The sequence below is a fragment of the Apteryx mantelli genome, chromosome 14 (genome assembly GCF_036417845.1).
Source record: "Apteryx mantelli isolate bAptMan1 chromosome 14, bAptMan1.hap1, whole genome shotgun sequence".
Lineage (NCBI taxonomy): Eukaryota > Metazoa > Chordata > Aves > Apterygiformes > Apterygidae > Apteryx > Apteryx mantelli.
This window is the reverse complement of record NC_089991.1, coordinates 3,777,509-3,794,281: the sequence shown is the minus strand read 5'-3', so window position 1 is coordinate 3,794,281 and position 16,773 is coordinate 3,777,509. Positions and strand designations below refer to the sequence as shown.

Here is a 16,773-nt window from a genome sequence, read left to right as displayed (position 1 = left end):
TGCATCCTAAATCACTCACCACTCTGGTTACTTGCCTTTCATACGGCCCAAGGGCTAGATCCAAACAGGGTTTTACAACACGGAGTAGTGTGACATCCTGGTTTACACCCTGCAGAGATGTTAGGGGCTTTGAGCCGGACCGTGAGCACCCCGGAAGGCTTGGTAGGCAGCTGTCTAGAGCTGCTCAGAAGGAACACCGGGTACAGGAGAGGGCCTTAAATCCTCCTCTGGTCCACATGCACCAAGGTCAGTGCATTTAAAATACAGGAAGGGAAGGTACCATCCTATTTCCATACTCTTGTATAGCAGTCTGGGGCCTGAGTTTATTTCTTGCCTCTTCCTGAGGAATTTCAAACCCATAGCTCTTACTTCCCAGGAAAATACGCTAATGCTACAGGGTAGATAAATATTCTGTGTACTCTGTTGAAGCTCTTCCATTATAAAGATTAATGAAATCAGAGAGGGAAGGCCAGATAATTGTTTTATCCAGAGACTTAAATAAAAAATAAAACAGCGTGCTGGAGCGGAGACTAGAGCTGAGGCTCCTCACTAACGAATGCCTGAGCTGCTACGCTGGAGTCTCATGGTCACTGTTTCCCATTTCGAGACCAAGGAGCCTTTCGTCTTTTTCTGCACTGTGGAGCACCATCAAAAGGAGAGGTGGCGAATGCTTCCTGGCCAGCTCACGCATTACAGCAGCTTGTTGATTACATCTTTCCTCTTCCAAAAACAGCCCTAAATGAATAAAGCAGAGTATTTGCCTAGGACAGTTTCCACAAACAGTAAAATATTCAAATAAAAACACTAAGTAAGGAAGTCTGGCCAGATGGTAAGACTCTTCCTCTCCACTACGTTTTGATACTTATCAATGGCTATTCTCACGGAATCTTGACATGCTAAACACAAAAATATTTTACTATCTGTCTATATTATCCGATCTATTTTGCTAGAATATCTAAATGGCACTGTAACAATCACACAATCTTTTTTTTTTCTTGTAAATTTTTTATTAGGGAGCTCCTAATCTCTAAATATTTAAAGGTTTGTTTGTTTGACACATTGAATTCATTGACTATTAATACAAAACCTCCCACACGGAAGCTGCAGATATACCACCTCAAGCTGCGATTTCTGCACTTCTCACAGCCTAAGGCAGCCTCGATTCTGCAGTTACACACATTTATCTGTACCACTACGAGGAATCCCAGCGGGACTCCCCACGCTAGTGAAGTTAATCACATCTGTAAGGAGCTGAGCCTTGTAGTTCGGTTCAGGTTTTTATTTGGATGAGAGATCTTCAGGGAACCAGGATCTGGAGAAAGCGGTATTAGCAGTTCAATATTTGATATTTATGACTAACGTTAGTACTATAAAGTTAGCACTTGAAGGCAAAAGTGTTCCCATAGCTGAAGCTCAGGCTGGGGAGTTGGTTTACGCCTACGGATCTGCCACAGGCTCCCCCTCGACCTCCACAAAACCACTGCAGCTCTTGGGGACGGTTTTGTCCACCCGTGAAAGGAGGCGGCCGACACGCGTGCGCACCACAGCAGCACTCCGACGGGCAACCAAAAAACGCCTCCAGAGAGATTTCAGGTCCGTATGCGGAACCCGGCAGCAGGGAAACGCATCCCTGCTAACTGCTGCTTATCGCCACCGCCCACCGGTGCTTTCTTAATTAATCCCCGTGTCCTAGCGAGCGTCCACCCGAGACTATTACATTTCCTAATTAATTAATTAACTGAGAAAAGAAGTCGAGCATCCCGGTACGCCCCTGTAGGAACTGACTGCACCAGCGAACGCAGGTTGCTGTGACTGGCCGCCGAGCTGCGTGTTTGAGCGCTGCGCAGGGAAGTTTCTGCCCTTCGCTGGGCTCCCGGCGCGTGAAGGGAGGCGACAGGAGCCCCCCGCTTTGCGCCGTGACTTTGCATTCCCTATCCGTTGGTTTGTTTTGGCTGTTTTTTCCACAGAGAGCTCTTACCGCGCCCAGCGGCCGCGCTCGTCTGGGGCATTTTCACTCTCCTCCGCACCAGGGGCGGCGCGGCCTCAGGCCCGGCCCGGCCCGGCCCGCCGCGAGGGCGCCCAAACCCGCCCGTGCGGGACGGGCGGCAGCGGCCCAGGGGCGCTCCCCGGGCCGCGGGGGACACGGTCAGCGCCCGCAGCCCCGTCGGGCCGCGCCGGGCGCCCTCCGCGCCGCGGGGAGCCGGTGGCGGCGCCGGGCCCGGCCGCCTCAGCGCGCCTGCGCGCCCCCTGGGTCCTCCGGAGCAGACGAGGCTGCGGGGCAGAGCGGAGGGAGGAAGTGGCGGCGCACTTCCTGTCTGCGCGCGGCCCTGTTCCGGCGGGCCGGGCCCCCTCGTCTCCCGGAGCCGGAGCTTCCCCCCGGGAATCGCCTTTTTCCTCTTCCCGGCGACTTCCGCGCTGCTTTCGGCGGCGGGGAGTCACGTCCCCAACGCGGAAGGCGGCGCGGGTTTTCCTCCGCGGAGCTTTTTGAGCTGCAGTTTGAAGCCCACGGCGGAAGCCTGGATACGGCGTCGCCCTGGACGGCGCTGGAGCACGAGCTGGGCCTGGCGCGACGGGCAGTGCAACCCCCTATGGGAGTTTTACCGCTAAAGTAACTGAGTATCGTATGTTACCCTATATAACACCCTCTCACGTAACAACTGTAGTGTTATTAAGCTAGGAAGCCTTGAATTTTACGAACTTTTGGCAAGTAGCAATCCTCCCGCACAGAGGGAAGGTAAGATGTTGAGACTGTGAGTAACTTAAAAATTACTTTTAAGGCTATCAGCATGTGGAAGTGGCTAGCTGAAGTTAAAGGATAAAGACAAAACTGAACAGGAAAAAAAAACTCATTCTAGTTACAAGAAAATGTTTCCGTATTTAAAGCAAGTGGAAGTGAGACCAGCTCTTTCATTATTTCTTCAGTAAATCTTCCTAGGCCACTGCATCTCCTTTGTCTGTGTCAAATACTGCCATGCTCAGCTGAGTACAGCAATAAATAATAAGTTTGGTTTATTAAGATTTACTAGACTTATAAAAACATTTTGAATAATTTAAACTAATAATGTCTGCTCATGCAAGCAGACCACAGGAACAACAAAAGGAACAATAAAAGGAAAATCTGTGAAAAATATATGGCAGAGAATTGCAGCTCTGGCCAACCGTTAACCGCTCTTGGATGAAATAGTAAGCTGTAAAACATGTTTAAAGTGAAGGGAAAACTGTACCGTGAAACAATGTAGACTCTCTTCTCCCCCCCACCCCGAAACTGGTTCACTTACAGAAGCTTCTGTACCAGCCAGGTAGAGCTAATTTTTAGCTCCTCAGCTCTGTTTTGGCTGGCAGTAGTTTCCAGGAACAGGTCTGGTTTCCCCAAACAATAAATTAAAAAAAATAAATAAATCATCAAGCCTGTGTCAGAGTGAGCATCTTTGTACGTCCAAACTTGTTTGTATGCTGTAACATCTTCCGGAGTTAGCATGGAGCACAGATTAAACAGCATGTAGCAGTTATCCCTGCTCTGGAAATATAAGGAAGGGGGTAAGTTTAATTGCCGAGGCTGTACATAAATGACATCACTTAACGGCCGTGGAGCCTGACAAAAACTGTTCCTTCCGCAAGGTATAGTAGTAGCTACAGAGTTTCATCAGCACGAATGGCTGTCTGTTAGTCAGGGACAATTGACTGTCTGAATATGGCTAAAAGGTTTGGTAACAGGAATATCTGCAGCATACTGGAATTATGACCTAAACACAAATAGGCTTTAGACCATGAATACAGGGCATCATGAGCCTCGCGTATTAAAAAAAAAGTCAACTTTTCCTTCTAGCAGTACTATTTGTAAAACACTTAGAGGCCTGAAACATTTTTTAAATTTTTTTAAGGTTAAAAATAACTACATTTCAACACAGACAAGCCCAGTCCAAAAGTATTACTTCTAAGAGTAACAGCTTGAGATATTTTGTTGAGCATTTATCTCCTGAAGCACAGATGGTTTAAGATGAGCATGCAATTACTTATCACTCTTTAAAGTCCAGGCCTAGAATCCATGCTTAAACATGAGAATGGCCCAAATGTCAAAGATACATCTCCGCTCTCAGGAGCTGTTCCATACCTCCACACAGGCTGCGGAGACGCGTTCACATCCTACATCAAGCCTTCACCAGTGGCTGACGCCACCTTCTCTTACTGACCACAAGGAGGCAAAGCAGGAGTCCGTGCAAGCACCAGACTTTGTGCAGTACTTCCTTCCATCAGAAATAGGCCAAAAGCTGCCTCTAGCCAAGCGCCTCCAAGAGGCTCGAACCACCTACTGCAGAAATTACACCCAGCTGGAAACTGCAGTGTCCTAAAGATTGAGGATACCTTCCTAACGAGGGCAGCGAGCCAAGGCTCTGGTACCGCCACCATTATAGTTGTGACAGTGACACACCCTCACAGCCAGAAGTACTATTCATAGAAACAATAAAACCTTAAACATAACCATCATTACTGTTAAGTAGTTGGAGAAGATAAAGCAACAGTTTTCAGAAAACTCCAATGGCCTATCACAACATCTAGTTTCTATATGGTTGGGTTTTTTTACATACCATCTCTTAAATCAACTACCTGCATTATGAAGGCAGTAAACAACCTATTTAAGCAGTAGATGCACTGAGAACTACTAGCTATGACAAATACAAAACATCTGTGTTCTTCAAAGCTTCTCAGTACTTTTAACTAAAAGCATACATACATGTATCAGATTACAGCTACTGCTAGCTAGATCAAGTCTAAACTTTTATCTGCAGAGGAAAACCTCTCTCATAAATTACTAATATCTCTTAAGAGAGTAATATAATGGAAACCTCTTTCAAGACTGTTGAGAAGCATAGCTTCTAAAACACGCGCCTCTGCCAAATTCTCTGGAAACAATCCTATATAGCATTATTATCACATCTTTTCTTTTTTTTTCCCAAAAATTAAATAGAAAAAGTCAATTCACATCTTTCCACAAGTGCTCACTGTACAACATCTAACATAATGATAAAACTATATGGCTGATAGAGTGTTATTTTTTCAGCATGAAACTCTCTTAACACCAGCGCAGATCTAGATCCCCTCAGGTGGCTAACCTTTCTGATCCCCAGAATCAAGCTTTCCGTAGCACTAAGGGCAGCAACCTGCACTACACACCAGGGAAGGAAACTCTGGGAGCAGCTCACAGCCGGGACAGGCCTGGCCCCCAAGGCAGTCCCATTTCTACATTCGGAGAGGCTGTTGCATTCGGTTTGCAGCTGAATCCCAGGCTGAGAACGCTGTTAGCTGCAGCCGTTCCAGCTCCCCCTTCCTACAGGTGTACGTTCCGGTTATCCGACAGCTCTACCGTCTCCCACGTGACTAGCCACACTACAGAGATCCACAAGCCACAGGGTGGCCCTTCAAAGACACACTTCAGCACTGCTTTTTCCTCCTGCGTGAACTATGTCCTGCCCAGCATTATATGAATAAAGACAACGGTGCAATTAATGGTTAATGTGGGTAAATTGCTGATCCATTTTTGATTTTGGCAATAGCATGCACTCACCTATCTACGTTAAAATAAGGTTACTCACTTTATTATTTTTTTTTTTTTTGGTAGTATACCATTGCCTAAGAGCTTACACTTTAAATATAAAAACAGAGAAAAGAAGGATGCCATGGACCAAGGAATGCAAAGTAACAATGAAATAACACTACTCTGAACAATCAACAGTACAAACAAACCAGCTGGTTAATAACTGGTGAGTTTTTAAATAGGCATCACACTAAAAACTTAAGGATGAATCTGAATATAAGGTTAGTGAGATGGCTTTCCCGACCAGCCAAATGAACGAGTACTCAGTAAGCAAAGAGATGGCACATTGCATTAGTCAGACTTAGCAGTAAATTACATTCCCTTATACCATAATCAAAGGGCTTCATTTTTCCTGATTAATCAAATTGTTTCTCTATCAAATTTTAGCTGTTCTAATATATCCGCTCCGAGCTTATTTATGATGTGTACTTTGGGAGGGGCTGCAGAAGTCTCCAAGCTCTCATTCCGCCTCACAGCTCTTATAGGGGATGCTGTGCAGCTTCCTATGCACTCAAGAAATCACACCTCAAGAAACACTGTTTTTTATATACAGCCCAGCATCTACCCCTAGATGATCATCAAAAGCTGGATTCTCACCATCCTGACACCATTAACGCCTAGATTCGATAGTCACCATATAGCATATTAGTCACCGCATGAGATTTAGTCAGACAAGGGAACTTTCTTCTCCATCATACACCGTGAATATAATAGTTACCTTTGTCCACAGCAATAGTTATCTTAGCCCACAAGAAGGCATGACATTTTTAATTAAGATTTTAAATACTAGCTCTGGGCCCCAAATACTGCCTACAACAGAATGCTCTTACGCACCCAGACACACATGTATGTGCCTATATACTGTGGGTGCCTACCTGGGCAGACGTTTTGAGTTTGCAGTGCTGATCACTAATTAAATTTCTCAGACATGCACTACCTCCAACCCAGATGCACAAAAAACGTTTTCTGTGCTTAATGAATCTATAACTAGGCTAAAGGGATTGATCAAGAATAATCAAATCAATGTGAACTCTATCTAATGAATGGCAAATCTCATCTCACACACATGTAAATGGAACAAAATAAATATTAATGTAGGTGGTAAAGTGAAAAAACGTTCAGAATTTAGACTAAATCTTAAAAACAGAAAGCTTTTCAGAAATGCATTTGTAAACAAAACCCATTGTGTTTATACTGATTTATGCTTGGTAACACTACTTCTCTGGACTACAGTTTTACTATAATTTCACCACAGTCAAAAGGCAAATTAGATTCTTTAGTGTTTCTGATAATAACCACAAGTAGACTTAACCTTTTCTTTTTAATACAAATTCACTGACTCTTAAGAAAATTGACTTTTCAATTTTGTGAAGAGATTTTTGTTTAGTATTAATTGTAAAGCCTTTGCAAACTAGTTTTCTAAAAATTCTCATCCACAGTACAATAGTTTTGTTCCACCAGCTACTACCAACACAGCAATGTTTGATTAGCATTCCAATTACAGTTTTTAAGCCTAATAGTGCTGCTCCTAAAAACTATACATGCTGTTTGGGGGTTACTACATGGGTAACGCTGGTTGGAGTGAAGACCAAAGGATTACAATTTTGTTGTTAGGAGAGAAAAGGCCTAACTTATTTACTGTAATCATCCACCCTGGCTTTCAGAATACAGGAAGAAGTTACCAAGCCAACATTTACAAGAACAAAACCAAACTTCTTTAAAACTAGCAGCTTCGAGAATAGCTGGAACCTCTGTGAAACAGACGTGAAACCTGACCACCTGTGTCACACAGGTAAATTCCAAAGAAGAACTCCATTTTAATCGGCAAGCATTTTTTCTTCTCTTGATGATTAATTTGTTCCCTACCCCAAGGGGGGACTGAAGGGAGACCTCTTTAATTATTAGAAAAATATTCAAAACCATTTTACAATATCAGGACAAGTTTAGATGACAACATTTTACAACTTTGTAAAATACAATCTCCCTGAAAAATAAAAGTTATAAGAATACATTATCATCAAATCTGGTGATCCGCATCCCATTTGCAACTATGCCGCTGGTTTATAATGGGATTTTTAGCAAAACATTTACATCTGTTTCCCCATTTGTAAGGTGGCAGCCACTAATGCTTCTCTTCCTCATACAACTGAGGACGCATAATCAAGTTAAGCTCTGGTGCAGATGCAGAGAAATCCAGTGAAGACGGTTACACCATAAGATTAACTTTTCTGTTTGTAAAGTGCATGGTATAATTAGCATGTATCAAAAGGAAGAACAGACTAAAAATGAGTCCTTTGAAAGAGATACAGAGTGAGAGAAGAATGTCTTGCACTGAGGTTATGTATTTAACAGTTTTACATGAAATATTTATATATAAAAACTTTAAGTGCTTTTCTCCAATTTAAAAATCTAAAGAATTCAAAAATAAGGCATTCAGTATTTGAAAAAGTACAGATTTACAAAATGTGTATATTCTGTCATGAAAACTCCACACCAACATTATACACTTGGAAAAAAAATACAAACAGGATATATTACAAATTTATGTAGCAATAACTTAGTTCATACCATGCAATAAAAAGTACGTTAATCAAGATACACAAGCTTTTAAGTTCTCTAAACTGGAGGGCTTAATTTTGTTTGCAAATGAATTTTTATGCAAATTCTTAGAACTGTGGCACTTGAAATTTCTGGTAGCCTTTCTATTGAGAGTTAAATTGTACATAATGATTATGAGGATGAAGAGGAACAAAGCAGCTGTTACGAATCATTCCAACTTTGTTCAACAATAGCTGAAACTCTTTTCTCATATTCACGTTTGTTCTCCTGATAAAGTTGTGCTGCCTGACTGTTTGCTGGACTGTTTGGATTAGGTTCATCAAGCAGAGACTGTAAAAAGTGGAAAACAAAAAGTGAGACACAAACCAATACATTTTGGATAAAGGGGGGAAAAAATAATTAAACACAAAATTTTCAAATGGAGTGCGTTTCAGGAAGCAGACATGACTCAAAAGAGCCCACTTGAGAAAGCAGGTTAAACTCTTGGTTAGGCACCCATAATTAAACTACTGAACCTCAAATACACATTGCTTAAGCATTAGCACTGAGTACATTTCCAGGTTCCTTACATCCTTCACAAACCTAACAGATGCATGGTCAGTGCCAGTTAGCAGTATGATGTTCACTGACTGTTTGGTGGTTACACTAATATTGTCATGCACAAGTATTGCCTCCTATAAAACTTCATTATAGGAAAATAAAACTCATGACATAAGAGGAAAAAAAAATGTCAAATTTTTTTACTTATTTCAAGTAAAAAAAATTTCAGCAATATTGTCCGTCTCCTTGAGGATTTCATTGGTCAAGCCTTCAGGAAAAAGTTATAATGTTTCAAACATTATATTAGGCAATTTTTAATCTGATGCCATATATTGACTATAAACAGTTAAAAAGGAATCCAAATCAAAAACTGTCTTCCTACGCAAATTCTCTAGCGGCAATTTTGTATCTTAAAAACAGTAATTTCATAGTTCAACACCAAAGTTCTTAAATGAACTAAAAAGCTACTGCTTAGTTCACAATTATTTGAAGATCCCTCGTATAGATAACTGCTAGCCACACCACTGAGCTCTGTGTAATCCAAGACAGAGACTAATCTCAACATATTCCATTTGCTAAAATAAATTTAAAGTTACCTGAATTGAAGTTAAAATAGATGAGACATCATATGTTGGGCTCCAGCGATTCTGAAGGATATCTAAACATATGCTACCATCCGCATAAACTGTGAATACAGCACAGGTATCATTTAAAAACTGTCAGATTTATTTTACATTTTGTTCATTAAATACTGCTCAAGGAAGAGTTACTATTCCAATTCAGTCTGTGTTTAAATTAGTGCTTTATGAAAAGGGATAGCAGTCACTGAAAACATTTAGTTATTTCCAACAGTCTTATGTAGTTTGACACCTTGTATTTTGAAAGGGATACATTACTAGAAGTAACAAAACACTTTAGAGGAAAAGAAGACAGTCCACAGATTACGGCACCAGCACAGGAATTGGCTGACCTAGACTCAGTTTCTTACTCCTCTTGTGCAACTGGCTCAGAGTCACAAACAGATTTAATGCCTCCCAGGGAGCAGCGAGACATTTACAGCAGGAACAGAACGCACAGCACCAGCTAAGGGTCTCATATTCACTACACACTGAACGGGGAGAGCTCAGTATCCTGCTTTCACATGCTCTACACCCAACAAGACGAACAGGAGAGTCACTAAGGCAGTCAGTGGAAAATGCTGAAAAGTGCACCTGAAATCCTACTTTCACATAAAAGCCTATACAGAACTGGGATTCACGACTGAAACTCCCACACCCTGGTCTTCCAACTTGTTCCTGACAATAATAATACCCCCCTCCCCACCACACACAGTCAGAGGCATATTGGCCTGTATCTTATATGACAGATGAATGGTTTGATAGCATGTCTAGAAAGCCATAGAATTGAAATCAAGGTGAGTCTCTGTTTAAAGAGGGCTCAAACCTGTACCTTGCAAGAAAATCCCTGGGCACCAAGCTACAGGAAATGCTGGAATGGGTTTATGCTTCAACCCTCAAATTGAATCTATACCTCTTTGCAACAGAGGGGCTTGGAAAAGCAAAAGGCATGGTTTATAATTTTGTATCAAGAATCAGCACTTCAGAGGTTTTATCCAGTGGAGTAGGAATCACAGCTTTCCCCCTCACAGGGCTGCCTCCTGCACCACGTTAGAGCCAACATCGCTGGGCCTCCCCCCAGCTAATACCACACATTCTCACCCTCTTCTTTGTGCTCGTACTAGTTGGGACAGTGAACCAAATGAAAGTATTGCTTTGGTTGAAGACTCACCTGACAAAAATAAATAACACTTAGCTTGAGCAGTTTCCCACTGCAGCGCATGATGTGTCTGCACGTATACAAGTGCTGGCACAAGGAAGAGGGCAGTCATCTGCAAGCAGAATTGCCCTTTTAAGCCGAGTGCAGCTGCTGCTGGAATTGCTCATGGAACCACAGACTTTGCTACTGAGGCTACATGTATCGACCAGAAAAAGACGGATAGCTGCTTCTTAATAGCATAATATTTCTTAATTTTTGATCGAGCAGCTAATGTCTTGGACATCTACTTAGGAGGTGGCAAGGGAGAAAGGTGAAGAGCTGTTACGAATTCTGCAGCTTCACAGGATACATGACCACATCACAGTATTTGGTAGATATTATGGCTAAATAAAAATGAAATACTCACCATTTGGATGGAACATTTTTGATAAAAACCTAACAGTTGGAGGTTTATTTGGATATTCTTCTGAAAATTCTATTACTAGTTTAAAAGTACCTGTCCAAACAAACACAAACACAATCAGATAACTAACAGTGATAAAAACGCCTCTAGGAACATGCAACGTAACTTAATTCATGTGCTCCACAATCAATATCTTCCCACCAATATATAAACAAACAACATTGCATCTGGTTTCTTTTCATGTATTTCAAGTAATAACGGAACTACTGCTTGCTGCAAGTAATAAAAGCAGCAGCATCTAGGTATAAGTTTGGAGACTCAGTGAATACACAGAAAAGCAGCTAGATCCGACATCAATTATCCCACTGCCTTTCCCCCTTTCTTCAGGGGCCCAATACGTCAGTTCAATAGACTTCAGTGACTTTAAAGCTTTTCATTAAGAAGGCACTGTGGTGTCAGTAAATAAAAATTGAACTTTCATAATCAACAACCTCAGTCTTTGCAGCTCATGACTGATCACTGAAAACCTTCATTATGGATCAGTGAATAATTTACTGTAACTCCTCCATCCCAAAACAGAGACAAATGCATCTGCTGCAGTTTACTGCAATACCGCTATAATTATTAAAGTCATTATTCCTCATATGCCTAAGGGAGGATCATTACACACATTAACTTTCATGTTTATCCAGCAATTTGGTATTCCTCCCCTCCTCATTGAGTTTTACATTCAGAACAATTCACGATTTTTTACCTGCTCTTAGTAAGAAAAACATGCTCCAAAGATGAAAACAGAAAAAACATACTATTTTGTTAAAATTAACTGTAGGAGATACAAAAACATCTGGCAGCATTAGACCAATTTCCTCCACTAAGAGCTCCAGCGTTCCATGTATAAACCAATCTAAATATAATCCTTGCTTCATAGCTTTATAACTAACCATCAACCACCTTGACAAGAGAACGCTTAGGTCAAAATACTGCATTTTCACAGTCAACAAGACCATACTCATTTACTCCTTCTGCTTGTTTTGCTTGTTCCAATTTTTTAACAACTTCACCCCCCCCCCCCCCAAGCAGAACAGTGTTAATACTGGCAACATTTACAAAACTGACAGAAGAAATAACAGTTAGCTGCTTACCATCTTCGAAAGGGGTCCCTTCTGGCCTGAAAGGTTTCAAAAAAACTCCAATTAAAAAAAATGATCAATACCTACTTCTAAACATGTACAGTAAATATATAACTCCTCCCCCCCAGGACAGAAATAGAGACAAACACATAAACATGTATCCAGATGTAATCTCTGGGAACTTTGTCATCTTTAATACACTTTCCCATAGCTAAGCTTTCAGTCAGGAAATCTACCTTATTATCATCCCAAATAAAGCATACGTTAGATCACACATAGCTTGACTGGAATTAGTAGGAAAGCCTAGTAGTAAGCCTAGTTTTATAAAAAAAAAATACTAAGCTAGTTCCTGTTCTATGGGATACAATACTTCCTAGACAGAACCTGCACCTAGTTCTGTTGAGAATCAATCCCATCACTGCTAATACATCTGGATTTAACAGCCAAGGACTTGCAGTTCTTACCTCCTTTTAAGAGCAACACTGCTTTTTCATAATCCAACACAGTCTATCCTGTTTATTAAGCCATATACAAATTTTGAACAAAAGAGACATACATTTTAACTCCTTTCCTAGATATTCTGTATTACCCCTGAAAAAGATTTTCCTATAACAACACACTTGGTCATTTTTGCCAGTTTCTTGACTCTATGTACACAAAACAAAGGGAATACTGTAATATATGTATATACACACATATATTATTGTATTTAGCCCTTCAATATAGGCCTTTATAGTGAGCAAAAACTCTTACCCAAATATAACTGCATTCCATTGCATTATATTATTCTCAGACGGTGCACCACTGACACCCACAGGAGGGTCTTCTTGCAATCTAAGAATTACAAATATAGAATTACAAGCCTTATATAAATGAAATACCTACTCCTACAGGTAAAATTTAATAGTAATATACAGAGTTTGTAAATCTTCTCATTCCAAATTAGAGAATACATGTTAGCATTATGTGCAAATTAATAACATTACAAAAGACAAAAACCTAGAAGATGCACATCAAGCTTTTCCCCAAGTATTACACTGATGGCCAAACAGGTTAGATAAGTGCGCAAGGAGCAAAGCATCAACTGTAAGAATAATTTAAAGCACCACATACACTGGGACTGACAGTAGTAAATTATGAAAGAGCAGAAAGAGCAATTCCTGCCGGTTGCTGCAATGAAGTAGTAAACAGATCACAAACTGAAGCATTAGCTATTAGTATCCGAAAATGGGCCAGAGATACTTAAACGACAGCTTATTGAAACTAAGCGCAAAAGACTGTCAATGGAGCTTTCCCTGCATTTTCAGCTTAGCATGTGAGATGTGGCTAAACTTGGTATAAACCCATTCTGGCTGCCAAGCTGATTGCTTTGAAAGGGAAGGGGGAGCAAGGGAAAAACCTCTGTACTGCTCCCTGTTACCAGTTCAACAAATGTAAATATTTATCTCTAAAGTAATCATGGAAGCGTTTTAAATTCTTTTTAGTCCCTTAATCCTAGGACCAGGGAAAAATGCACTACTTACTGAAAGTCACAAGCTTGGGCCAAACAGGAATATACACCATAACCCAGGGAAAGGATCCAAATACTCTCATTCCGCTCATCCTTTTGTCTACCAATGTTTCTACTTAAGGATTTCATAAAGCCCCAGAACAGTGAAAAACAGCAAGCCCCAATCACATGGTAAAATTCTGCCACATCAAACCCCTTCAGCGACTGCTCCTATCAATCTCACATATTCAGCCTCATAATTATGAAAGAATAAAGAAAATGAAGCAACTGCCCTTGCTTCAAAAGCAATTCTTAAGTATTAACATGAGGTCTAACCACGTAACAGCATACTATTATGGGCAAGTCTTCACTGAGAGGTCTGTAGACCAAGAGAAAATTCTAACTAGATTTGCGTGTGCAAGTGCACATTTATTCAGAGCTGACACTGGTCTACAGTCCTGTTACGCCCTGTAAGTTTTCATGTACTGGCATTTCCTAAGTCTATGATATAAAGTGAGCTAAAATTGCATGTGTACATGGGCAGCAAGCAATGACGTTACCCTACAAAGACAGGGTAGAAGCAGGGTTCTGTCTGTTTGCAGTTCAGATCCCCTCTAAACTCTGTGTTTACATCCTTGTTCTCTGAGCACACACAGTTCAGACAGCTTAATATCAACAGCATAAACTGCCTGCTATTTTGGTCAGTGAGAGCAGGAATGTGACTTCTCCCTACGCGATCGCCAGACTGCATGCCAATAATAATGCCTAGGCACTAAGCCTAATAACGCATCTGAAAGATGGCTTTGGTTCCTAGATCACTTAAAAAGCTCCTGTGCATCCCGCTGTCAAAGAGTACAGAAAAGTTTGTGGCAGGGAAGGGAAACTAGACCGGTCTGAACAGAGCCCGGAAATATTTAAGAAATAGGGATAATGTAATATTTATAGCTCCTTTTCCAAAAGCAAAAACAAACCTAGTCAGCTTATTTTTGTTGCTTTAGTCAAAAAAATTAAAAGGAAGAGGAAAAAAAAAAAATCTGTTGAACTGATCTTTCTTCACCACTGTTGACAATCGCAGTATGAAAAAGGAGTTTATATTTAACAAACTGAATCAGAGTTCACAGCACACATTGTCTGCTTCTTTCAGTATGAGGTAAGATTAACATAAGGCTAAACAAAAATATAACTTAAGGGTAGGAGGGAGAAAATTAAAAAAAAATGATATGAAAATGTTACATAAATTTTGAGGCATGGACGTTCTTATACATGTATAAATGAACTTGAACTTGTTCCATATTTTGCTGTATTTATTTGGTTTTACTTTTCTGACAATTTAAAGTCTTATCTCCATCTCAAATTTCAAAGTTATCAAATCACTCCTCCTAAGATAATCCCTTTCTACTACTGATTACAAAACCACAGAAAACATGTCCAATTGCAATCCTGAAAAATCACTTCATCCTTCACCCTGAACACATGACTACTTTTGTATTAGGTTATACAAATGACAAGGGGGGGGGAAAAAAGTCCGAATACCCTATTTTAGTTTAAGCAGAATTCAAGTGACCTTCTGCTCACAGAACACTAACACCCAAATAAAACATAACAGTAAGGTAGGGTCCACTTCTCAAAAATGTCTGACTTTGTAACTTGGTAGATTCAAAAAAAAACCCCCAAAACCCCACACTTTTAACATTGTAGCTTTATATGCAATCACATAAAACATCTACATACAATATGCATGTGTCAACTGTTTACTGATGTATTTTCAGGCACTGGTATAACATAGCTATGCTAAAAAAAGAGACAGTATCAAAGCTGACTCACCTCCAACAACTTATGTTGATTTCTCTGGACTGCAATCACTCATATGTACCAGGAAGCTTACAAAAAATATCTTTTTCCACACTCTCAATTATGAACATATTTACATGCCAGACTGGAAATAAATTATTCTAGAGTCTGTGGTTCAGCCATTAGCATTTAAAAGAGCTCAAGAAGTAATCATTAGTTGTACTGTTTGTACATATTACAGATTCCTTGTTATTGAGGAACACACAGAAACATTAATTTTTTTGTTTTTAATCATATACAGGCAGTGTTTAGCAGCTTTCCATACTTCATTTTTGGATGTCCACCCCGAACTGAAAGATCGTCAGAGACACTGACAACCCGACAAGCCTCAGCAGCACCTGAATCCTGGCCGTTCTCTCCAGAAAAGCGGGCCAAACATCTCAAGCACGCAAAACCTCGTGCGAGGGGAAGAGAGGGGGCGCGGGGGCAGCACCTCGGGAGCGCTCGGCCTCGGCAAGCGCTTCACCTCCAGGCCCTGCTAGGAAGACGTGCCCAGAAGACATTCGCGTCCAGCCTCCCGCCACGGCCTGGTTCAGCCCCCCTCGCCCGCATCCTCGGGCAGCCGGTATTCGAGGCCGTCGCCGCGCTCACGGCTCACGGGCTTTCTGCTCGGCAGGGCTCCGAATTAAGCTTCCACGTCACCGCGGCCGGCGGGTTTCGGCGGCGCGATGCCGGGCGTTTCGTCCGAAATCGCCGCAGCCGCGGGGCCCCTCCGCGCAGCGCGGCGCAGCGCCGCCACCGTTGCGAAGGCTGCGGCCGCAACTTTTATCCTCAGACGCCCCCGGACGCCGGCGAGCAGCGGGCGGCTGCGGCGGAAGCGGCGCCAAACAAAAACAAAAGCGGCTCTGCGCGGCGAGGGACGCGATCGCAACCCCCTGCGGCCGCGGGGGGGGCGCAGCTCCCTCCCTCCCTCCCGCCGCCGCCGCCGCGGGGGGCCCTGACGGGCCGGGCCGGGCCCGCGCACCCCCCCCCCCCCCCAACGGGGCGCCGCCGTCGCGGCCGGGCGCAACGGCTCCGCGCCGCAGGGCGGGACGGGGGGGGGGGGCTGCGGCGCGGGACGCGGCCCCCCCCCCCCGCCGCCCCCTTCCCCCGCGGGGAGCCGAGCCGAGCCGGGCCCGGCCGAGGCTGCCGCTCACCTCTTGAAGTCGCGCATGAGCCTGCGGCGGGCCGGGGTGGACATGATCGCCGCGCGGAGAGGAGCCGGCCGAGCCCGGAGCCGCGGCGCCGCCTCCGCCGCCGCTGCACAAACAACCCCGCAATGGCGTCTCCCTCCGCGGGGGGCGGGCCGCGCCGCCGGGCCGCCGACGTCGCCGCGCGGGGAGGGGGGGGGGAGGGGGAGGAGGCGGGGCGTTCCACCGCGCCCGGGGTGGGGGGGGCAAGAGAGCCGCCTCCGGCGCGTACCACTGCGCCCGCCGCGGGGGGGTGGGAGGAG

The 16,773-nt window shown here is 43.0% G+C and overlaps 2 protein-coding genes across 4 annotated transcripts in view; both read right to left on the bottom strand.

Moving 5' to 3' along the window:
• The window catches only part of JADE2 (jade family PHD finger 2), a 114,399-nt gene extending 112,342 nt beyond the window's left edge, over window positions 1-2,057 (bottom strand). The window contains exons 1-2 of one of the 3 annotated variants that reach the window (XM_067304736.1): window positions 1,979-2,057; window positions 36-735 (exon numbers count right to left, since the gene is read on the bottom strand). In XM_067304736.1, the coding sequence (XP_067160837.1) occupies window positions 36-42 (7 nt within the window). In that variant the 5' untranslated portion in view covers window positions 43-735; window positions 1,979-2,057. The remainder of the gene's footprint in view (window positions 1-35; window positions 736-1,978) is intronic. The other 2 variants (XM_067304733.1, XM_067304735.1) reach the window with 2 other exon arrangements.
• A 5,755-nt stretch (window positions 2,058-7,812) lies between these two features.
• On the bottom strand, window positions 7,813-16,623 carry UBE2B (ubiquitin conjugating enzyme E2 B). The gene is made up of 6 exons (XM_067304687.1): window positions 16,478-16,623; window positions 12,755-12,835; window positions 12,014-12,039; window positions 10,875-10,964; window positions 9,289-9,377; window positions 7,813-8,482 (listed from the first exon to the last, which is right to left on the bottom strand). The coding sequence occupies exons 1-6, from the start codon at window positions 16,519-16,521 to the stop codon at window positions 8,354-8,356; spliced, it is 459 nt and encodes a 152-aa protein (XP_067160788.1). The 5' UTR covers window positions 16,522-16,623; the 3' UTR covers window positions 7,813-8,353.
• Between the last annotated feature and the right edge of the window lie 150 nt (window positions 16,624-16,773).

What these genes read in the sequence shown, in the direction of transcription:
- UBE2B (XM_067304687.1), bottom strand. Translation starts at nt 16,521, where the DNA reads ATGTCCACCCCGGCCCGCCGCAGGCTCATGCGCGACTTCAAGAG. An exon ending in AGGGACCCCTTTCGAAGATG is followed by an intron (nt 10,965 to 12,013) that starts GTAAGCAGCTAA and finishes TTGTTTGGACAG; the next exon opens with GTACTTTTAAACTAGTAATA. An exon ending in AAAAATGTTCCATCCAAATG is followed by an intron (nt 9,378 to 10,874) that starts GTGAGTATTTCA and finishes CTGTATTCACAG; the next exon opens with TTTATGCGGATGGTAGCATA.